At 41.3% G+C, this 24,595-nt stretch overlaps 1 protein-coding gene across 3 annotated transcripts in view; it reads right to left on the minus strand.

Moving 5' to 3' along the window:
• LOC105829565 (M-phase inducer phosphatase) overlaps nt 1-24,595 on the minus strand; it is a 43,557-nt gene that overhangs the window by 8,410 nt on the left and 10,552 nt on the right. For all 3 annotated transcript variants that reach the window (XM_012668535.3, XM_012668532.3, XM_012668533.3), the window contains exon 3: nt 19,850-19,892. In XM_012668535.3, the coding sequence (XP_012523989.2) occupies nt 19,850-19,892 (43 nt within the window). The remainder of the gene's footprint in view (nt 1-19,849; nt 19,893-24,595) is intronic.

Raw genomic sequence — 24,595 nt, forward strand, 5'->3', positions numbered from 1 at the left:
CCCTCTCTCTTCCTCCCTTTAGCGCCGCTGTCTTCCCCCCTCCGTCTATGCGTGCGAGACAGGCGCTGCTAAGTGCACGACCGCCGCGTTCCCGCGCGCACGCACACGCGCACGTAGAGGAGAATTGCCGTGCGTGTGGCTGTGTGCGTGTGTGCCGCGCCGCCGTCGACAGGTATAGGCGGCAGGGATGGGGGTAAAATAGTCACGTGTAAAATACAAATAGTCTACATTACGTGCGTACAATGTAAATTGTGTAAACGACGTTTTAATAACAAAAATCATTTAGTGAATCATAAAAGACTCGGGTTTCACTAGAAAATTTTATTTTATTATAATAATCTATTTTTATATTTATATATCTTTAATTTTTAATATTATGTATTTTCATATTTATCAAAATACTAAAATCAGATATATTAACAATTTTAGAATTTAATTACTTTTTCCACGTTATGTTATCCATTTATAATAATTTACATTGCTCGTATCGTAAAAAAAATAAAGATTAGCATAAACTTAACGTGAACAATACGTCAATAATTCTTGTAACATAATCTTGAAAGTTGCGACATAACGCTGATAGGCGGTCTACCATATACCATACGCACCGGTCGCCGTGCGTTACGTCGCGTATGGTATACGTAACGCGCGGTGTCGTTTCCGATCGATGTACGGCCCGCCGGCGGGAAGCCACTTACGTAATACCTGTCACGAGGTTCTCAAACGAAAAATTCCACGGTATTCTGAATTCGAAGGCGGAGTCTACGGATGCGCGAGGTGTAAGATAAAGGAGATGATAAATAAAATAGATAAAAGAAAAGCTAATGAAGAAACAAAGAGAATAAATAAACCTCAAGTTAAAAGATAATCAATATGTTTCGCGAGCAGAAAACTAAATTGTACGAAAGCAAAGTAAATAATTGTAGCTGTGAAAATAATTACGCAGCCAAAAATTATAGTTATATACTTTTTAATTTTAAATTACACAAAGTTTGATTACTCGAATGCGCGCTCTCTGTGAAGACGCAAAATCAAAGTCGACGACGTTCCTCTGTACGGTGGATTATCGCCACGAGTTAACAATTCGCCCGCTGCATGGAAATTTGATTGATTTTATTCGCAAAACGATCGAAGAACCACTGGTCACGATGACCCGGTAACCGTAAGTTTACAGACGTACGGGGACGTCTCCGCAGCTTCCTAAACGGGATCATCATCTGTTCCTTCGTGTGTGTCTCACCCTTATGAGAGACGGCACCCCGGCCGATTACACTATTCTTCCGACGTGCACAGCCGTCGCTGATCGCAGATGTAACGCATAAGTAAGCGGAATTCGCGATACCCGTACGTACGTCGAAGCAAGAGAGAACGACGAAGACAGGGAAGACATTCGAGGAGGAGGAAATCTCAACCCCTATCCGAGGGATGCCGACAGCGGCGCGAACGGCGGAACTGATACAGAAACGAGAAGGAAAAGAAAAAGAGAGAGAGAGATATCATCAGTTATGAATCCTGATGACAAACGTCTCTCGAGGGAAATTTTTTCAGCAGATATAATCGATCGAAGCCAATCATCATGACGCTACATCGATTTAAAAGGAAAGTCACTTTTCCTCTCGTCTTTCATTTCATTCCATTCAACCGTAACGATATAATGAGCCTGTCTGCGGTGTCGAGGAAAAATAAAAAATGTCGATAGTCAGGGAACGCATTGAAGCGGGAAAAATATTTACGAGTTAAAAAATTTAATTATTTGTGCAAAACATTCAAAATTCACGTGCACATTTCGACCGAATTAACCTCTCAGAACAGTTTTTATACAACGGAAGGAGAAATGGTTCATATTCAAACGTCCAACCTTCATTACGTTGTTTTCGTCCTATTAATATTTTAAACGGCGTAAGAGGCTGCTGCGCTTTTTATTTTTATTTTTTTAATAAATTGAACGGTGCTCGAAACTCTTCTTCCTTCGACCGGTTCGCCGGAATATCAAGAGCGCGCGAGCAAGCCGGTTCTTAAATTCGGGTCTTCGGTTTGTCCAGGAATGTTGCATCCGTTGCAATTCCACGTCCGACGGTGGGTTAAGGGCCGAACGGTGTCGCAAATACGAGAGAGGAGACAGGAAAGTCCTTTCGTCGCGGAGTGCGGCGAAACGCGCTCGTAACCCCCTGACTTTGTAAAAGCTCTGATTGCCTATTGTTCGCCGCGCGCATATCCCGACGCACGCACACGGACACACGCATACGCACGCGAATGCAGCCTATATGTCATCCGAGCGAACCACATCGCACGCGCGCGATAGGTAAAATATTGTTACTTGGGACGAAAGGATGGCAGGTACGCGACGGTTGTGAGTTATAAGTGTTATAATGTGTATGTACCGTCAGTACATGCGTACACAAAAGAAAGCTTGATTTTCTGCCCCCCCCGACCAAGAAGCGCGGTGGCTCATTTCGTCATTTGCAACGCGGGCATTTTTTATTAACGCCGCTTTTAGTTCGAGATAAATCGTTGGCGCAGTTGGAAATACCAGAATAAACCTTTTAAATCGCTTATAACGTATTTTATATAATACATGTAGTGTAATAATTAAAATTATGTTAATTAATGTAATTATATTAATATAATTTTAATTATGTGTTTGTTACACCAACTTTTCTTTAACGTTCAAACGATACCGGGGATTTGGGACTTTCGAGATCGAGCGCAATTTTAAACAAAAGTACCAACCAAGCGTGCCCGTCGCGCTCCGCGTTCACATATCGATTTATGTGTAGACGAAACGGAAACCACGGGAGCAGCCAGATGTTCATTACGTCGATGATAAGTGAACTTTGGTGAATCATTACTATTCGCCGGGGATGGCTCATACCCCGTTATTGATTAACTGCGAAACTCGGTCCTCGGTAACAGCTGCACCCGTATGTTCTGTCATGCTAGCGAGCGCCCAAAGAATACCCCGGGGCTCTTATATCAGGGGAGGAAAAACAAAGTTCATGGGGGCGTACGTGGGTACACGATAGAGAAGGTAGGGTACCCAAGTACCGCGAGAATGAATGTCCGCCAGCCGATCGATCGAGTTCACAAAACAAACCGACGCGCGATAATGATAACCGATACTCGCGTACGTATAAAATTCCAAGTTGCGTGCAGCTTCAATGCAACGTACTTGAAAAATTTTTTTGTATTGTGTGTACGTGCTCGGATTTTTTATCTACATATGTCACAGTGTCTAAAGTTACTTTTCGAATATATCGATAATTTTTTAATTATAATTCAAAATTAAAGTATTGAATATTCCGAACAGTTTTCGATCTATGAAAATTTCTTAAAATCTCAAAAAGCCTCTACCTATTTACCTAAGCTTTATCCTATTTAAAAAAATATAATAGTAAAGGAAATCTGTGTGCGGATGGACTGGGATCAATTTCTCTATTGAGAGAATTTAAACTTTAAATCGGACACCAGTGACCCATATTTGTATTGCAGTATATTTTTACATGTCAATCTCGATAAGATAGTTCTTGAACCGATGAAAAGCCTCTTGGACTATGAATGATGATGTACGAATCAAAGGGGTACAAGAAAGACCGGAAGGTGGGACATTATGACGGACGGGAAACCCGAGAGGGAACAGGAGAGCAAGTCACATGAAAAGGAAGAAAAGTCATGTCGCATAGTATTTTCTTCTATTTCCCCTTACACCTGAGGCGAAAAAGAAATGGCGTTTCTACATTGAAAATCGTTCGATCACGTTTTACCATTTGCTCCAGCGAAACTTTCTTAACTGTTCCCACAAGGGGGATCAAACAATGTTGGTAATTTTTTTAAAACCAATCTTACATATATTTACGTTAAAAATAGATAGTGATAGAAATGAGATTATCCAGGCAGACATTTCACTTAATATTAAAAAAAAGAATCACAAAATTGATTACTTAAAAAAAGAAGAGTGAAGGATGAGACTTGGAGCCTCTTGGAGCTGAGGATCTCTTCGAGAGATTCTTCAGGCCTCGTCGATACGCTGGAGCCTCATTTCGCGGTTGAGCGTCGCGCTCGCTCGCGTTCCCATGCCACGTAAAGTTCACGTCCTCTCTACCACCACCACCATCACCGCAGAGGGATTTAAATCTCAACGGTCGGGACGGTAGTGGGCGATAGTGGGGAGAAACGACACGGCGAGAGAGAGAGAGTCGCAGTCTTTTTTTCGCTCGACGGGTAGGCGAGGGTGTGCGAAGAGAAACGAGAAACACGGGGAGATCGGGTGAGGGGAGGTACTGGCGATGAGAAGCGCGGCGAGACGAACGGAAGGGTAGAGCGAAGAATGAAGGAACCAAAAGGAAAAGGGCGACGGGAGGCCACGGAGATGGAGAGGGAGACTGCCGCTTGTTTGTAAACACAGAGGCGCGACGAGAGATGATTCGCACGGAATTTCGCATGTCCCTAGGCGCCGAACGTTTCCGCGACGGAAATAACCACTGGACAAATCCATCGAATTCGTCAAAACGGTTCGCAAAAAAAAAAAAAATGCTTCTAATTACAACAAGTCCGTCGCGCGATTCGAGCGGGTCCAGATACGGGAGGCTGAGGCGGTCGGGCACCGCAATGTCCGTTACGTCGCACCGTGAGATCTGCGAGGAGGATTAAATTTCTTTCTTGGATCTCTCTCGAAAAAAATTGGGAATACATTTATTCAGAATCGAACGAATCACGAATCCCATCGGTCCGTTTCCGGCTCTGCCTGTAGCATCTTCCTTCTTTTTCTTCTTATGTTGTTCGTGTTGTCGTTAAGAATGCGGTGCCACGCCTCTTATCTCCGTTCTTTCTCCAGGTCTTCTCTTGGCGCGGATGCCGTTAAAAAAGTTCGCGTTTAACAATCCGTTTATTCAGTATATATAATTAATGTATGTAAATAAGGAAGAAGACAGAATATATAATATCCATACTCCAAATTTTACGCTTATGCTCCGTTTAATCCTTTCGTATCTTCATTCGATGATACAAAATTGCAGCACGAAAATTTTCCCGCTCTTCATCTTCTCATCTGTTTTATCAGATACTTACAATAAAAATGATTCTGCTCTTTTGTTTATGATCCCATATATTTCTCTTTGTTTCTCTACCGACTTCTCCCCCGCCGTGCTCTCTAATCATTCTGCCTTGTCTCTCATTCTCTATCTTTCTCCTGCCCTTTCGTCTTCTCTCAGGTCCGTTCTCTTCGTCTCGTCTTCTTCTGTTATCCTCTACCAACTTTCCAACCGTCATCGATGCCGATGACGCTTCTACGGCGAACTCTCTCATCCTCCGTCTCTTACCCTCTGCATAATCCTACAACAGCATCTACCTCCTTCGCCTTCTCTTTGCCCTTGGTCCAACGTTAACCGGCATAGCAACCGGATCGCCTGCAAACCGCGAGGAAAATGCTCAAGTAAGCACGTTCCTCCTCGGCTCTTGGTACTCGTTTCTCTACCTCTCTCAACTGCCCAGCGATTCGTATTTTATTATAAACATATCCCTTAATCGCGAGTCAAAATTGCTCCAATTTTTAGATTCACGATTCACCGAGAATACACGCGCAATTTGCAGTGTCGATCAAAAGCTCAAAGTCATACGTTATACAGGAAAGATAAAAAAGTAAACGGGCAAGCGGAAAAATATTATAAATAAATGTTTAGATAGAAATCTTATCACAATTTGTAATTTTATGACATAACTTCCTGGATACCGTTGCTTTATCTGAGCACACAACGGATCATACTGTAACTTCAGGGTCGCGCCAATCAATACGTAGAAATCAAACGACGAAATCGAGCCATATCTAGAATATTTAAGTTAACTTTTTATAGAAGATTTTAACTGTTAACTAAATCGTTTAACAAACTTTTTTTACATAAACTCTATTTAAATTCAATGTCGAGAATATAATTCAATTATGAAGATTAGAGACAAATTAAAAATTAATATAAAAATATGTAAAATAAATTTTCTAAAAAAAGCCTTATTACGCAAAATATATTGCATCATTCGGATAGTTCGAGACCACAAGTTGCAAAAACTTAATTATGGATTTTGCAAATTACAATTGTTCGAACACGCTTTTGTGTACGTGTTTAAAAGAGTATTAATTCTCAAAGTTTCACGGTTTCCTTTCTTTCACATCGAAATTATCACATCTTTTTATTAACAAAGCGGTCCGGAAAGAGAGAGAGAGAGAGAGAGAGAGGTGCGAACCGGACGCTCGGTTACACGCACTTCAAAAAGAATCACTGAGTCAAAGTCGCTCTGGATATAAAAAATCCAAAAGTTGAGCAAGGGTTCCACCCACGGCGCCGTTGAAATGAAACGAAGCCGAAAAAACCGTTGCCAGCGCCATGCCAACGCGTCGTTCCTGCTCTCCAACCGATAATTCAACTCTACTTTTAAAACTGATACGTTTCTGCCGTTGTTATCTGCATTGTCGCACACGTACGTACACATACAATCGGCGATATTTTCGAGTCTTCAATGCCATTGTAGTTTGAAATTATTAAATTAAAAACATACAACTATTATGAACAGTGAAAATGACGAACGTCAATATAAAGACATTATAAAAAATATTATTATATGTGCGCGGAAAGAATTTTCTCTTAAAAATTAACCTGAAAATCGTGGTAATTGTACAACGTAAACTTTGAAGAATTTTACTATACTTTTGACAAAATTTACTAAAATTTTAATAAAATTTGGAAAAATTTTGTAATTTTACTATACTTCTAACAAAATTTACTACAATTTTGCCAAATTTAATTAAAATTTTATTAAATTTTAGTAAATTTTATTAAAAATATGGTAAAATTCTTCAAGGTTTACATTGTTTCACAATTACTACTCAGAATAATTTTTAAGAGCAAATTCTCTCCGTGTATAAGTAAAACAATGCTAAAAAGTAATTTCAAGATTAGAAGAATGCAGATTTATTCTATATATATATATAGAATTTATGATAAGGACTTTCAAGATAGATCAATTAGACATAGCTAAAGTTAGATAAGCACGATCTTAACGATATTTCAGATAATTTTTCTCGTGCTGCCTAAGAAGAAATTGAAAACACAAATACGTATAACCAAGTTCGGTACCATACATGATAAGGTGGACGTCAACCGAAAGGGCCGTTGCTCCATCATCAGCGAAATGGCTATGTTATGCCTCTCCGGAATTGCATTCCTCTCCCCTACATGTCTGGAGGAGGAGAAGGAGGGTCAAGAGGCATGAAGAAGGAAGAGGAAGAAGAAGAAGAAGAAAGAAAAGAAGACGCTATTGCGAGGAAGATGAAGAGGAAGGAGAACGCGCGGCAAAAATAAGAAAACGACTCGAGGGACAGTGAGGGGGTCCGAAGGGACGGTTGCTCGGTAAGGATGAAAAGCAACGACGGTTAATTTACCGCTACTGCTGTTCGTTTTGCGAAGTGGCCAGCGGAATGGATGTTTTTGCAGCCCGTGATCACAGATCCTAAGATTCTGTACCACCAGAGCCAGGTAGTCTTTAAAAGATGTCTCTTTAAAGACCTTTAAAAGGGCATAGGGAATAGAGAAACCCTTGTAATTCTGAAGAAATACAAAACAAAAGCGGACAGGAAATCATTGATTCCGAATCTTACCGCTGTCTACTTTCGACTTATCGTGAAAAAGAATATTTCCCCTGACCTCTTGGCTCTCGTGGTTTTTGTAAAAGGCTCCATTCGCGAAATTATGGATTTAATAAATGAAAAACGCTTATGTAAATCGGCGCTGTCCAAAATGACGTTTAAAAAAAAAACCGAAATAGTGACGTGTCTATTTTAATGTTTTAAAATAGATGTCACTCTAAATGCAAGAACCGTCTAAAATATTCAGTCTTATTTCCACAATTGTAAAAAAAATACGGAGGAAACGCAAAAGACGATGGAAGGTGGGCGCGTGCACGGAAGAAGGAATCGCGGTTGAAGTAACAAGTGGAGGAAGTGCGTAGGAGACTCGGAGTATACGCGTCGGCATGTGCGTGGAACGAGCGATAGGGGTGTGCGTGCCGGGCTTTCTCGCAGCTACAGGTGTAATCGTTTGGAAAACCTGCGGAAGTTCACGCTCCGATAGCCGCCCCGTGGAAGATCGAGTCGCCCCCGATTACTGTTATGGCTCTCTCGGCTATCAAATATCTCTCTCGGAGATGTGTCGACGCGTTCCAAGGATTACGATGGTGCAGCAGGATAATACAAAATAAAAAAACGCTCGAGCGCAGCAAGCGGAGTGTCAAAACATTTTCTCGTGTCGAACTCACGCCCGATGATCTAGCGTTCGGCGTTTCTGACCTAACCCCGAGTACTTTCGTGATCGATTTGAATCGATTTAGTAACAAATTGCAGTTGTGATCGTGATCATAAAAAAATGTCCAGCCAATGCAGGAACAAATACTAGCTTATGAATTTTATATTTTCTTCTAATCAATCAACGTCAGATCATTTCCATCTCGTATCCTTTGACAGGCACAGGATCGTTTGTGCACTTTATCCTGCGATCCCATCTTTCCCCTGACCGATCGCTTCTCGGAATTGTCTCATTGTCCACGAGCGATATCCTACTTTGCTCCTTATATTTCCGTCTATTTTCATACATCACAGCATCCTTTACGAGGTAATTTTCCAAGAGCTGAATTACTCTATGCATAACGGATCGCGCGGGCGGACGCGCAAGTCGGCGTGGACAGGTAACGTACGGTTTCGTAAGGTGATCGGATGTGAGGTACGGAGATAGACCGGGTCTTGATATATCGCGAGCCGGCGGGGGAGAGAAGGAACTGGTTCCCAAACGCTAGACAAGAATTTTTAGCGCTTGGCGATTTAATGTTTAATGACCGTTTCAATGCGCCCGAAGCGAGCGGGCAACCCGAGACTGGCGGCGGCGCCGCGTGAAGATGGACCGTCGCCTCCTCGCCTGGCGCGTTTTTCCCGCGCGCACATCACAGAACTATGCGAGATTCAAGAGTCCGAGAACTCGCCGCTGTTGCCGGGCAACCGAGAGCCCGCCACGTCGCCGGTCGAGTCGACAGAGAGAAAGAGAGAAGGAGGGAGAGGGGAAAGAAAAAAAGACGCACACGTTCTCTCTACTCTGTTGGCATACCGGAGCGAAAGAAAAGAGAAGAGTGAAGAAACGCGGGATAAAGCGAAAGGAGCGGTGTTATGTAATTTTTAACCGTCTTGGACGGGGCGGACCAATGAGAGACGCCGAACGAGAAATGTATCGGGGTGCATCGTCATGTTTTGGAAGGCGTACCAATTTGCTCGATTTGACTTTGCCCGCGGTTTATTTCAACTGCATACTTGTCCGTTCGCGGAATGATGGGATGCATTTAGCACGTACACATTCAATATAAATCCTTTGCGCGACAGCATAATTTATTACCTACGATATAAATTGCAATATCAATTTTTCGCGACATAATAATAATTGAAAATATAAAACCTTAAGCTCAAGCCGAGCTTAACCCTTTAAGGACTATTTCTCATAATATTTGCTAAAAGATACATAAGATATTATCAATTTTTTAATTATTATTAAAAATTGAGTCACTTGAGTCAACAGCCACTTGAGTTACTTTTGAAATTCTTGACAATAAAAATTTTTCGTAGATATATAAAACTCGAGAGCGGCTCTCGCTGCGGAGAGTTATGTTGTTCTGAGAAATAAAAATCTCAAGTGGACGGCAGTTTTAGTGATTAATACTGTTGACACAGAAGGCACTGGTCATACGGGTTCAGCGATGAGTTACATCACTGCTAGTTTTCTGTCATCAACCTCAGCTTACAAACACTGTAAGGATAGTTTTCTTTTAAAAATATATCGATATCTAATAAAAAAATTCTACGTAATATATTTATATGCCTTCATTTCTTAATTAAGATTTTCTATAATTACGTAATTGTATATTATATAATAATTGTTATATTAAATACATTATCAATCTCCTGCAAGATGTACGATTCCCAATTTGGAAATTGAATCACAAAAGAAAGTAAGTCTAATCGCATTAATCTTCTTAAAAATCTTTCATTAGACGTCTTATGTTTTATAAATTATCAAAGTATTGAGTTAACAAAACTCTGGCTACTTTAATTGCGTGTTTACGTTTCCTTATTTTCTAATAGAGTATCTGCAGTAATATAAAGGCAATAATATCCAGTAATGTAAATTCAAATTCCCAAATCGTTTCATTTTCAACGATTAATTCAGATACACAACTCTTTCCGCACTTGCTTATTACATCCGAGAGACTTATACCGGAATCGGCTTCAGATTTCCGTTCTTCTCATTCAACGATTGCTGAAGGATCTTAAAAGAATGTGTATGTGTATGAACATGTGTGCGTATTTCCTTCAACCTGCCGAACGGAAACCGAGCTGGTCGTAACGTGTATGAGCATGAGAAAGTACCTGATTCACCGGAAGCGCGCGCAGGGGGTGGCTTTGCTCTCGTGTTCGCGTTCTCGATTCACAAAGACAGAATCCGACCGACGCAGAAGAGCACATGGCAGGTTCCATTATTTTGGGTCGGCGGAATCGGGAATGCGTCTACGATTCGCGCGATTGCGTATTCAATATATTCAGAACATCCGCCGGCGTGCGAGAGTTTTTCTCTCAAGTCTTTTTATTTACAAGCGCGAGTTTTTTTATGAATCCACGGGATCACGCGTTCTCTTCCGCTCGAGTAAATTGGAAAACATTCGTTCGTTTCATTGGTACGACAGAAATGAGCTTTGTTTTTTCATGATAATTCATTTTCGAATCATCATGCGTAATACGAGAAATGTCATTCACAAGAGACTTTTTGTAAGACTTGCACTTGTAGGATCCTTAAATATAGAATCCTTGAGAATCGGGTTCTATTTTCTCGATGTCTGTTTTTCTTTCCTTTTTTTGACATAACTGTAACTGATGGTAACTGTTCTCTTTATGACACATTTTTCCTTTTATCAAGATACATGTTAAACTTCAGAAATTAAACATTAATTTTAATAACAAATTGTTTTGATAAATTTGAAAGTTATTCTCGTTGGCAAGAATTTCGAAGTTTAAAGAATAAATGTATAAATTGACTTTGCTATTCATATATATTTACATTCGATTTATTTAACTTTTACAGTTGTGTCTTTTACTTAAAAGAGGGATGATTAAAAGAATCATTAAAACAGACTGTCATTAAAATTAGACGCAGAACTTTCAAAGGTGTAGACTATATCTGCGCAATGTTCAAAAATTAAACAAACACAAACAGGTATTTTGTTAAATTGATCACACATCTGGTACTTTCGTCCAACGCATTCAGAGACGCTGATTGTTATGAAGAACTACAGAGGAGCCGCCGTAATTCTTTCATTTACGTATTCCCGATACGTTTCTCACGCGGCTACGGAGGAAATGACAGAGTAACATAAACGAGTTAATGTTATCCGTGCGTGTGTACGCGAGGTTACCAGGAATCGTGCGGCATGTGCAGGAGCGAATGCACCACGCATCGCGGCCTTCCATCGAAATTGCCTCATCAGTAGTGGCGAGAAGAAGCTCTACCGGACGCACCGATGTCGACACTCTTTTTCCCGCGCGACAGGGAGATCCTCCCCGTAGGGTCCCAAGGAACGCAACCTTGTGAGGCCGGCTCAGCTGAGAGCGCCCGAAGGCCCGGCCTCAATTGGCTCTCACACATCGAAGAGAGCCGGTGCCGGTGGTCTTTTGTAAATCGCGTTCGCCCCACACTAAAGCGAAATTTCGGTTACTCTCAATTGGTGCCGTACCCACTCCAAAATGTTTTCGAAGGTAAAGGATTCACGGACAAATTTAAAATATCAGTTACCCTACCACGAAACCGCCGCCGCATTTCTCCTTCTTTTTACGATAAGCATGACTTTAAAATAATATATATTATAATAAATGCGCGTATATGTTTGTTCTTTAATGCTTTACACCGCAGGTATTCTATTTTCAATTCTGACATGATTTATGATCCATGAAAAAGGTAGAAACATCCTTGCAAAGATTATCTTCACCCTACCATACTTGAGAAATTGTTCAATAGATGCACGCCGGGCAGCACTAGGTCAAAGAAATGATCAATTTGGAAAAAATACAACCTTGAACTGATAACATTTTTCATTTTTAATTAAATATATGAGACGTCCGAGATTTACGTCTTTTAAAAATTGAAATTTTTTTCTTAAATTTTTTCTACTATATTTTACATTCATTACTTTAAATATATTTCTTTTGGATCATTTTTGGTTTGCCACGCGATCTACGAATGTAAACACGCTGCGTTTATGTAAAGCAAATTTTGTTTAATACAATTATTTTATTATCACATTTCTTTAAGATTGGACTTTGATAATAAGCGTTCAACGAACACATTTTTGCGGCACTTTCACGGGATCAAACCATGGGAACTAACCGTTACTCAAACGTGTCGGTATGTGGGCAGAGATCTTTCGTTCGCACTCTCACGATGAGAAAGAAAGAGAGAGAGAGATAACGTAGATATATTGTGATGGGCGAGGAAGCAAAGGTGCTTTCAGCGAACCGGCTCGACTATCGACACGATATCGAGCGCTAAAAATCCGGATTGGATCCATCATTAACTCTCAACTACATTAACAAAAAGCTACCCTAATCTACATCTATATGCATCAAAATACGACGTCTATTACTTCAAATTTTATCACCCACGAATGAATGTATTTTATATAGAAGGCAAGCGCACATTTGAAGACTTATAATCACATAGTTAAAACTCGTAATAAATTAATTTACAAGATGTAACTGTTGCGATTTTATTGTTAGATAATAAACCTAGATTATTAACGTAATGACGTGTAAGTGCAAAAAGAAACACAAGAAACAATTACAAAAAAGCCGACGGAACCCCGGGATTCTGGCGCCGTAACAACCGGCGATTAACTGACTGGCTACCGTGAAAGAGAATGCGGCCTTGGAGAAGGGTGGGCGTATCCGTGTGCGTCTAAATCAGCGTCTAATCGCCGAGAAAATTTTGTTTCCACGATAAAAGAACGTTGACCGGAACGATACATCTATCATTGCGGACGGGGCTAGTTTCCGCCGCGCCGTTTTCCCGCCAAAACGGTAATCAGCTGACATTCCTCGGCACAGCTGACAGAGGCCCGGCAAGAACGGCTAAACTCCATTTTTAAAAAACCCATACGGATTTAAAAAGCCCAGGTAGACTGGTAACGACAGCGGCAAGTTCCACCCTTGTTCCTCTGTTTCTTTTGCCGGTTTCTCCCTCGGGGATCTAACACACGCACGCCACGCCGTATACGTACATGGCGAACGGCCGAGGGACCCCCCGAAAGATACAAGTACAAGGACTACGGAGGCCGTTTCTATTGGCAAACTTATGGATCGTCTCACGGTTCATCTTCCCTTGTATGCTCCTTGAGTGTATGTGCGTGCTGGTTTAAGAAGTTTCCGAGAAAAAGAAGAGAAACATTCTTGGGACGGCTCGAAAGTTCAGGCAATCCTCCCGGCAAAAACCTCATTCTACAATATAAATGGTGAAACGAAAGGGACACGACCGACTAGTCTCAATTCCGTCTCTGAACGTCTCCGAAAGTCTCCGAATACTCAATTCCGGACTTTTTCAAGTTTCGGATAGGAACGGCGAATCGCGCTCGGTATTTCCGTGTAATAAAAGCGCCTTCGTCCCCGTAAGTGTTGATCCCGTTGCGACGCCGGGGATTTCGGATTCTCCAGGTGACGGAAGTGTCACTTTGCAAACGCGCGGGAAAACCCGCGAGAACGGACGAAAAGACCAAATAATTGAAACAATTAAGATCTGTGTGAATAAATTTAAAAAAGGTGAACAAAAATTGCGCATGCAAAATTATGCGTACCAACAAACGCCGATTCGCAAAGTCATGTGTATGTATTCGCTGCTGTCACACACACGAAGTGTTAAAAATATTTGAATTCTTAATGTAGCATTTGATATCATAAAATTAATATTTAACTTAAACGCTGATTAACTTTAACGAACGATTAAAAAAAGGAAATTATCGCGACTGCACGTGTCGTAGTAAGTTTGATACAATTCGTAAGTCTAAGTAGTCATAAGTAGAAGTAATACGTGTACACTTAAATAATATAGCTTTTATAATACAAGACTTCGAAGTCATGGGAACTCACTATGGCGCCAAGAAAACACATGCACATAAGAAAAACACATACACAGATAAAAGTCGGTTACTTGATCTTGGGAGAAACGTTCACTTCTCGAACTTCATCACTAAATGTTGTAGGCGGACGTCAACCTGCTTACTCAAGCGTAACAAGAAGCTCCTACTAAGAAAACCTATTTCGGAGCTACAGTGTTTTCCAGAGGCCTGAGGGTATCCTCCCATGTTCCCCTCGCGCGAAAAATATTTAGAAGATTTCTTTGAAGTTCCACCGCTCCGAGATATCTTTGCGTTAAAAATGATATAATTATTATATATTATGTATTATATAATCATATATTGAGCGTTATATAATTATATAATAATTTATTATTGATTTATTCGTATAATGAATGTTTTAATGATAATGCAGCCACTCCGAATATTACACGCAAATTAATCACAGAAATATTTCAATTTCCAACTAAAAATATCGAGAGACGAGTATTTCAGAAAATAATGAAAGAAGTATCAAATGCGATATCACTAGACAAATGCGAAAAGTTGGTGACACGGAAATGTCTAGAAGAATCATAGAAAAGTTTCCATATTTTATTCAGAATCATTTTCGAGTTATCGATTGGTTGTTTGTAACTCTTGCCTGTAATGTCCCGCAAATCAGCTGCTGGAGGCGTATTTAGGCAAAAATGCAGGAAATATACAGAACCAATAACCGTGCAAAACTAACAATGACAGGTACCACACAGAGAACGAGGAAGGATGGATGAAAAAAGGAAATACAAGCACAGGTCCCTCCCTTTCTCTTTCTCTCTTTGTAGCTCCCACTCTACAGGTCCTTCCCGGCGGGTCCAGGCAAAGGCTCAATGCCCAGACAGGCGGCAGAGTACGAACACTATCGAAGCACAGGTACCACAGAAAGTAGTCACCTTCTTCCCACACCTACCTGAGAACCAATATGAACATGATGTTCCAAATCCACCTCTTGTGGGATCGGCCGCTAGATTCAAGAAAAGGGCGACCTGCGCGAGAGAAAGACGGGCCAATAAAACGAGGTGAGATAGAGCAGTAGACGGAGGAGGAGTGGGAATGCGATCTTTGTCGAGAGGGAGGCAGAAAAATGCGCGGCAACTTTTGCGATTCGGCGTGTTTGTAATAATGCGCCGACGCACTCGCCATTCAGTCTGACATTCCGCCTGGAACGTGCTGCGAAAAAATACTTCTTTCAGAAATTCCCTTTCGGATATCTTTCGTAGAGTGCATTGTACTTGTTGTATCGATAAAGGCGCGATCCCAATACAGACCTCTCGTGTAAAGAAGTACAATAAAATTGGGTTCTCCGGAATCCTCCAGACGTGTTATCGTGCGTTCGTGTTAGTGTAAGCTGGTGGATATAAGTAAAGACGGCGCCTGAATTCTCCCGCTTCTTTCTTGCGTGTGACCGCCAAGAAATCAACGATTTCGATGATTTCCGTTTATGAATTTTAATCAATCTTTAAATTAGGCCATATTTCATAGAATTATACTCTGAGAGAAAAAGAAAGGGTGCTATGCGAATAGACATATCACTTTTTTCATCCATATTTATATAAAAACAATGAAATGTTCATCCGAATGGATTCTCTATTTTACAGCTGTCCTTGTTGACAGAAAAATTGTACTGACCAATATTTCTGGTAATAAGAAAAGCCTAGTCATCAGTGATATCTGGAAATAGCGGGAGGAAAAAAGTCCCATGAAAACGAGGGAAATTTGACAAGCCCCGTCGAAGAGGGTGGACCCGAGTAAGACGGAGGAAAAGAAGAGAAAGAGAAAGAGAGAGAGAGAGAGAGAGAGAGAGAGAGAGAGAGAGAGAGAGAGAGAGAGAGATAAACGTACGTATTGGCGCATCGATGGCGATTAACCGAGAAGAGTCCCTTGGTGCGACGCGCCGAAAACTGGTTCCGTCTTGGCGGGAAACGCTAGCCAATACCATGGCCAGAGTCGACTCTCTTCGCCGTTTGGAATGCCGTTCGCCGAAGACATTGCCTCTGGGAACCATGAGACGTGAAAGAAGAGCATTTGCATTCGCCGCGAGATACTCTCGCCGTAAATTTCTTCCCGCACCACGAGATACCGAAATCCGGGAGTATGTCCAACTCGAGAAAATCTCCTGGTCTCCGCGGATTACAGCATTTTTTTATGTCGATGTGAGTAATAGGAAGTTAACGAGGACAATGAGGCAATGACGTTACAAGGGGATCCTCTTGGAGATATGTCATTAAAGGGTTTGTACGTACGGGCTCTTGTCGCGGATTAGGCGGGAGAGCAATAAACTTCCTCGCCAACTTCCGGTGTATTTTTTATTTTAATGACTCATGAAAACAATGGCGATAAAGGAGATAAGAGATTAAAGATATTAAAAGTTTTGTTATTAAAATGTAGCTCTTAAACTGCAATGTTCTTCAAAACGAACTTCATTACATGGACACCGTTTGAAGTTGGTATCCCTGAGCAGTACCAGTTTCTTCCCGCGCTTTCAAGAGGATGGTATTACAAAGAGAAATGAGAGATGTTTTCTGAAAATCTCAAGCTCTTCTTCAGATCCTTGTATATTATGCAAAGAAAATTCAGGTTTAATATATAAACTTTATATGGCGAGTACTTTCTCGCAGTCGACTGTTTAAATGATATAGCAGCTGCTCAACAAATGTTGTGAACAAAGTTGCAAGTCTTTGTAATATTTATTTTAAATAAAAAAAAATCTAAAAGATCTAAAAAATCTAAAAAGAAATTGTAAATCAATAAATTTTAAAAAAGAGATAAGTAAATCCTTAGATTTATCTGATTTTCTTTCGCTCTCAAGTTTTTGTACTGTAACAAGTTAACCATCTAACAAACCATTTAATTACAGAACGTTCCAATGTTTTTCTTGATCTTCTCACGAGTTGACAAACTAATCTATCGTTCTTTTTATCTCTGCTCAGTTAACCAACACGGTCATCATCGACGTCTTGATCTTCTTCGATTTCTCTGATTAGCTTGCGTACACAAACATCGTTATCATACCACGCGAGTTTTCACGATAGAACTTCTTGGGAAGGGCGCAGTTCAAACATCTCTGTTATCATAATACCAAGATAAAGTTTAAAGTTCGCCTCCTCTTTAATGCGGGCGACAAAAATGGCGCTCGTAGAATCAGCTGCTTCCTCGCAGTCTAGTCGGAAGCGGACACAATAAGCGGTACTGTTCGATAAAAAAATGATATCGGCCTAAAATTCGCGATATCTAAATAATAAAATCATCCAAAGTATCTGTTAATCGGTACTTACACTTCATGTTAGAAAGAGTTAATTTTTCCAATTTACTTATCTGCTTCGGTTAAAAAAAACATCCATATATTTTTTTCTAATTCTTAATAATTGTTAATAAGTGAAACCGTTATTTAGAAATTAGAAGTTAAAATTAAAAAGTTCTAGATAACTTTCTTATGTCAGATTTCCCAATTAACAACTAAGTTCGGATAAGAGAAAGCGCGAGATCATTCTGTCAATCATTCTGTACAATAATTTCATTTATACAGTGTAATATTTAGATTTCAATTCGATATTAATTAGTAATAAATATTGCAATTTATGTGATACGTATTTACTAATTCGTATCATAGATGTATAAGCTAACTAAAATAAAAGAAAATACTTTGGAAAGTAGATACCATGACTATACGAATTCCAAGCACCTCACCATTAAGATTTTGACCGTTAGATTACATCCATTCGAATCTACTGCGTAGTAGAACACGTTCCGTAGAAGTAGAAGTTCTGTTCGGCCGTATACTTCTCTTCATACCAAGATAAATAGAGGCGGTAGAATGTAGAAGAGGAGGAACGCGGGACCAGTCGCGGGAGTAGACGAGGGGGGTAGTAGATGGCTGGGACCATCAAGAAAGGCCCTTAAAGAAACGTGGCATACCAAGAGGAAATAAATTCTTCGCCCGGCAACAAAGAAAACCGGTGCTTTTCTTGACTCTTTCTTAATTACGATATCCTTTCACGTTTCCCGCATTTATATACCCAGGACAGAACCGCAAGAGCATTTTAACTCTGATGCGTCTACACGACAGTCTTTCTTTATTTGTAAATAATAAATCGTCAAATCTAACAAATTTATTTATTTTATTATTTTCGGTGATTTATACGAGACGAATGGTAATCAATCATGTAGACTTAACGTATAACTAAACGTATACTTTCGCGTATGTTAACGACACGGGTGATCGTGTCTGAGATGCTCACAAGAAACAAAGGGGATAGGTGTGGCGATTCCCCAAAAATATCGAGTGTTTTGTAGCCGTCAGCGTTTCAAATGTCCCACGTCATTTTACACCACCCTTCATTCCTATCGAGGAACGTGTAATTAAATCTGCAAGACCACCCAAACGACGAAAATTATACTCGAAAGCACTGACAGCATTAAGTTGCAAATATTTAAAACAAGAAATTAATTTACTTTGATAATCTAATAAGTAGTGCTCTTTATCTCTCTCTTTACATATACATAAAGTAAAAACTGTGTTTATTCTGTTTTTCTTTTCTAACTAAAATCTTACAAGCATAAGAGAGAATCGTTACTTTGTATTCCGTCTCACGTTTCAACCGTTACGATTATCAGCGCGATACTTTCGTCTGCATGACATAAGCGGTTCCCTTTATCTCGCAGAAAGACATGCAAAGAGAACGATAGCCCTAGATCGCGGGATAAAGCAGAACGTTTCCTCTTTTATAGCGACAGAACGTAAAACACGGGCAGGAAGCTGGCAGAAGCGCGGGAGATAGGCGAAAAGGCTTAGCGACAAGGATGCAGTCTTTTCCCGCCAGTTTCGGATTTAGAAGAGGTCCTGGAAGAGAGGAGAGCAAGATAAAGAAGAGCGGGCGGAGGGGGAAGGGGGAAGAAGGGGAATAGGGGGAGAAAAGAAATGCCGTGGGCGAAGGGCCTGTGTCTGGCGTCCGAGCTTGGACCTAGATCCGGGTGGGACGTACGGTAACGCACGTCCCATACGAAAACGTTGACGGCGATACCGACGACGAGACCGCGCGCGCGTCTAAAGAGTAGAAAGGCTCTCGGTGAGACGCGATGAATGAACCGCGAGGCATGAATGGAGCCCTCGGCGGCGGCGGCGGCGGCGGCGGGCGGTGTAACGAGCGGAAAAGCTAAGCCCAATTCTCACGCAACTGGCGAACTATACAGAACGCGTTCCTTACGAATTAATAAAACATGCGACTGTTCCTAATCGCGGCCAAAAGAGGCCATTCGCTTTGAAACGCGCCGATCAGACACCACGGCACGTTTCGAAGGCGTCGGCGATGAAACGGACAACTATATGTATCGGATATAGAGGGTGAATTCTTAAAAGGACACACGGCGCAGCAGCTGTGATAATAGCTTACGCAGGTTTACGGTAAACACCGTCACCGTCGCGGACACTTGTTTCAAGTATACTTTTTCCAGTTCAAATTCTTACGATTCCTCCAATCATTCTCCTAACATCTTTATCTTACGAACGAGCGAAAGATTCGCAATCTAATTAAGAGAAATTTCGACTTCATATACAAGACAAACAATTGAAATTAAGATTGTGGACTTAAAATCTTTGTAATAATATTTAACGTGACCTTACCTTTCATTTTTCTGATCGTTGACGTGAAAGGCGTCCAAGATACCTGAAACCAAAGACAGAAAGACGTTAGAAAAATATTCTACGGCGCTGTTTCTCTCTATCGAAGTAGAGAGTCTACCAGAAGGGAGATCACGCAATAAATATAAAAATCACGTCTCGTGATTTCTTTCACGCAGAAATATCGGCGGAGATTCAGGCGCAACAAAAGCACTGGACCGGTAACCGTGATTACCGGAGGTAACATGTGTTCTCTTTCATAGGACCGCATATGGAGCCCCTATTTCCCCATTATCGCGAATCTTCTGACCGCATGCAAGATGCGAATTGGACGCGCAGATACCGGATGCGTCTTGACGACGCCGGTCGCCGCGGTCGCTCGTTCGTTTATTTGCTCGGGCGGTTGGGCCTTCGTTCTCGCGTTCCGATAACAATCGGTCCCGTCGCCAAATCCACAGACGTCGCCGCGAACGGAGAGATAATGAGCAAAAATTATCACGCTGCCCCGCCGTATTGTCGTCGTTGCTATCGCAGAACCGCTACCGTCACATCTGCAACTCACCATTCATCCCGAATCGCAATCTCGGCGGAGTCCGTTCAGGCGAGCCCGGCGTGACAAGTGCACCCCCCCAGGTATCTCAAAATCCCAGAATGTGGCGACATAGGTCGCACGTGCGTGCCATGTGGAACACACGTAGGGTCAAAATAAAATGTTACACGGTTGGAAAATGTCGTTTGTTTTAATTTAACATGTATTGGACGTCTCAGACGATTTATCCAAATTTGTATTTTGTATTTTTAATTTAACACGATGGACATAGAAACACGTAAATATTAATAAAAAATTAATACAAAAAAATGATAAAACTTTGATGTAATTTGAGAACAATAAAAATGTAGAAGCACATATTTTTCAGTAGAATTAATATTTTTGACATTTATATTAAACTAACACATATATTTCATTCATTTTGTGCATTTCTATCAATAATTCAACATTCGTTCGCATTGACCATTGCATTCCGTTGCTTTCGCTACGCAAAATATATAAAGTCATCCCCATCTCCTACATAATGTAAGACCAGTCTGCAGTTAGGCCGGAAGAATGCGAGACATGGAGGGATCGGTCGTTTAATCGTTTCATGTCGCACCAATGAGAAGACGAGGGATACGATGTGTCGAGCATCCTCAGCGACGAACGTTAGCATGTGACACATGTATCTCATATATCTTCTAGTTTTTACCTCTCGTGGTAATATTTCTCGAGAAATTTCTTGATAAACTGCAATTTTAAATCGTTTATTAAATGTTTGATTGTTCTTTTCGCTCGTGTGACGATCAAATAATTTATTTGAAACAAGATAAGGGTATGTGACGTCATGCACGTGACTGTAATCTTTTTACATAATTAATTTTAAGTACCAATTCTATTATTTAAAAAGTGACAGATGGTCCTGAAATAAACTATTTAATTCCGGAAAAATGGCTAAGTTGTAATAATTATGTTGACTGAAAATAGACTTCACCATGTTTGATATAATCATGTAATGTGATATACATGATACATTAACTATACAATTTAGCCTACATTTCTATATCTGATATCTTTTTCACGACGTATTTATTGGTATTGTAGTGATTGTATCTCGAATAAGATTCTTAACGCCCTGCATCTCCCGCTAGGAATTCGTTCCCAAATTTAGCCTAAATCTCGCCATCAAACGACGCTCGACAAAAGATGCAGCGCTCGGAGCTTTCTGTCGCCATTTTTCTCGAGGATAAACCGGTCGCCTTGCCGCGCCCGACGTCTTTCTCGGAGAATAATGAGGTGTATCTTTCAGAGACAGCCATAACCGAAGTCGAATTGAACGCCGAACGTCGTGCATTTTATTATTGGATTATGAAAAGCAGAAAGCAATTTGAATGCAAAAGAAACGTGGAATTAGGCGAATTTTTTGTCTTTAAGATAAGGATCGTGACAGATAAGGACTAGAAAGAGAGACACCCGCGAGCCGCCTCTCGTGTGTACCGCCGTAGCGCACTTCCGCAGGAAGTCGGAGGCATCAGCCGTGACACGCACCCTCGCGCTACTCACTCGCGTCGAAAGGTAGGATAAATTTCACGACGCGAATTTCCAGGCGAGCGTAATGCCTGAAATGAAGAACCTTGGCCTCGTAAAGGTCAACGTATCACTGATCTCAACGTTCCTTCTCGGTTCGCTTCCCCCCGCACTGATGGTTATACTCCGTTGTTCTTCCTACCTGAGCGGTGGTAGCGAATTTCCTTTAGCATAGCCAAATATTTCGCCCGCATGCGTGCAACTTGCACCTCGTGCGAGTTGTCATGAGAGATTAAGCAACAGTTTTAAACAGATGGCGTGTATGTTAAATATGAGGACTTATCGCGGATAAGCTTATGATCAAACAAGGAAATTTTACGAAGTAATTAGATTCAACTCTGCCCTACTTTTTCTCGAATTTTAAGTCGAGGGACTGACTGACTAAGCTATTTAATTATTTCTCGAGTGAAACCTATAAGAATTCGCTCGTATAAGAGAAACACACACAAAAAGGTAAAATTAGATAGTAATAAAATAATTTATACCCTTTGATTCCTATTATAATTATTAAAAATTTGTAGTAATAACTGCAAGTTAACGCGACTTTTCATCTCTCAACAGCGCACTCACGTAATCCGTGTTTTTTTTTTAATTATACTTAATTATATATTTTTTTTCTTATATATTATAACAATACATAAATATAATTTAATATTATTTAGAGAATATTATATAAATTTGCTCAAAGAAAACGACATTAGCTTTAAATGTCGCAAAGATACCGCGACAAACGTCGGCAACACAGAACATCGCGGAGCGATAAGATTCGTCGGTAGTACGCCGCTGTTACAATTAATAATAATTGCGTCGATGCGAGCACGACTTCGTTACATCAACGTAAAGTCGACTACGCGACCATCGGTCTCCCCCACTAATTAACGCGACATTCCCCAGCGAGCAACAGGCAGCGGCTGCGGCTGCGTAACATGTGCAAGTACACGCTTCCAACGGTCGTGACTCCACTCCAGAGCGTAGCCACGAGAAGCAAAGCGTGCATGGCAAGCAGACCAAAATCATAATACTAATACCGCGCGAAAGAGAGAGAGAGAGAGGGGGGAGAAAGAGACGGGGAAGTGAGACAGGCGTATCGGGAACACTTCTAATTTTAGATAAACGTCTCATGACACATCCGTTTCCTATACGCGCGCGCAAACACCGGGAACACGTATACCCGCGCCAGCCGTTTCCCGCCGCAAGCCCGTGGGGCCCTCATGTACGAGATTAAGGGTACGGATCCCGCGAGTGTAGTTAAAAATAAAGCGCAGCCTGTGCGCCTCGCCGCGTCCCCGTCGAGGGAAAAAGAGAGAGAGATATACCCATTTCGGGACAAATCTCGTTAGCCCTTCACGGGAGAGAAACATCCTGCGTCTAATTCAGCTCTGGATACACCCGACACACATGACGATCCTTCAGAGGAAAGTGAGGGGGACGCTCAGATTGACGCAGTACATTGATAATATTCCTAAACTGTTTACTGCAAATAATTCTAAACCCGTATAAACGTTAGTTACAATTCGCTGAACCTTTACACGGTTCTCCCCGTCTCTTTCTGCCTCCAAGCAAATGAATTAGTTAAATTTCAGTTAGCGTGCTGACTGCCAGTCGGCGGTTAACCAACGACGTTGATAAGATATAACATTGACCCGATTCCCGAGAGTATCGGCCAATTAAACGATTGAGTTTAGGTTTCTAGCTGTTTGTTTCCCCCATTTAACTTTAACTTTAATCTTAATTAAACGTTTGCAATAACTGCTTGAAAGATAATATTTATTTGTCACAAAGTTAAATTTCGGTGTAATTATCTTTTCTCTGAAATATTTATGTAAAAAAGTTTATGTAATAAAAATTGTTTGATAAAGTTTAACTGTCTTATAAAAATTACTATTTAACCCTCCATTGCTACAGTAATTGCTTGCGGGAATTCTTTTTCTCCCTCTAAATACGTATCGTCGCTTGATTCGACCCAGAGCCACGCATTGTAGAACAGCAGAAACGTTACGTTGTCATTAACCTGTGACAAACGGCACTTTCACACTCGCCCGTAACGTACCCGCACGTGGCATCCACGAGCCGGTTAAACGATAACCTATCGTCCCTCCTGATGCAGAATCTCGCTATTGGCGGCGAGGGATGGGGGAGAGACATCAAACACTCACCGGCTCCCGCTCGCTCGCGACCGGTACAAGTACGTCGCATCGCCGATACACAAAAGATACACAGCATTTGTCACACAGTGCGTGTATGCGTATGATGCAGGCGGCTCGCGGAAATCGATATTACAATCATCGAGGTCCCATCAAGTTCGTTGACTCCTGTCTTCTGTCACTGGCGTACACTAGCCGGAACTTTGTTAAACGTACGCGAAAAAGTCGCCAGATACGGAAGATTAGAAAATTGTTAGCGAGCGGGAAGGAAAAAGCGAAGGGCTCACGCGGGTAACGGGTGAGGAAGGTCGAGAGAAACGATTTTTTTTTTGCAACCCTGCAACGTCTTGCCGACCTTTCTTCTCCTCTATCTCTTCCGTACCCTCTGCCTCTCCCCTCCCCCCTCCCTTTCTCTACCCCTGTCGTCGCGTTCCGGGGACGGGCGTCGCGCTATCCTACGACAATGCACGACGGCACGAGCCAAGT

The sequence above is a fragment of the Monomorium pharaonis genome, chromosome 7 (assembly GCF_013373865.1).
Source record: "Monomorium pharaonis isolate MP-MQ-018 chromosome 7, ASM1337386v2, whole genome shotgun sequence".
NCBI lineage: Eukaryota > Metazoa > Arthropoda > Insecta > Hymenoptera > Formicidae > Monomorium > Monomorium pharaonis.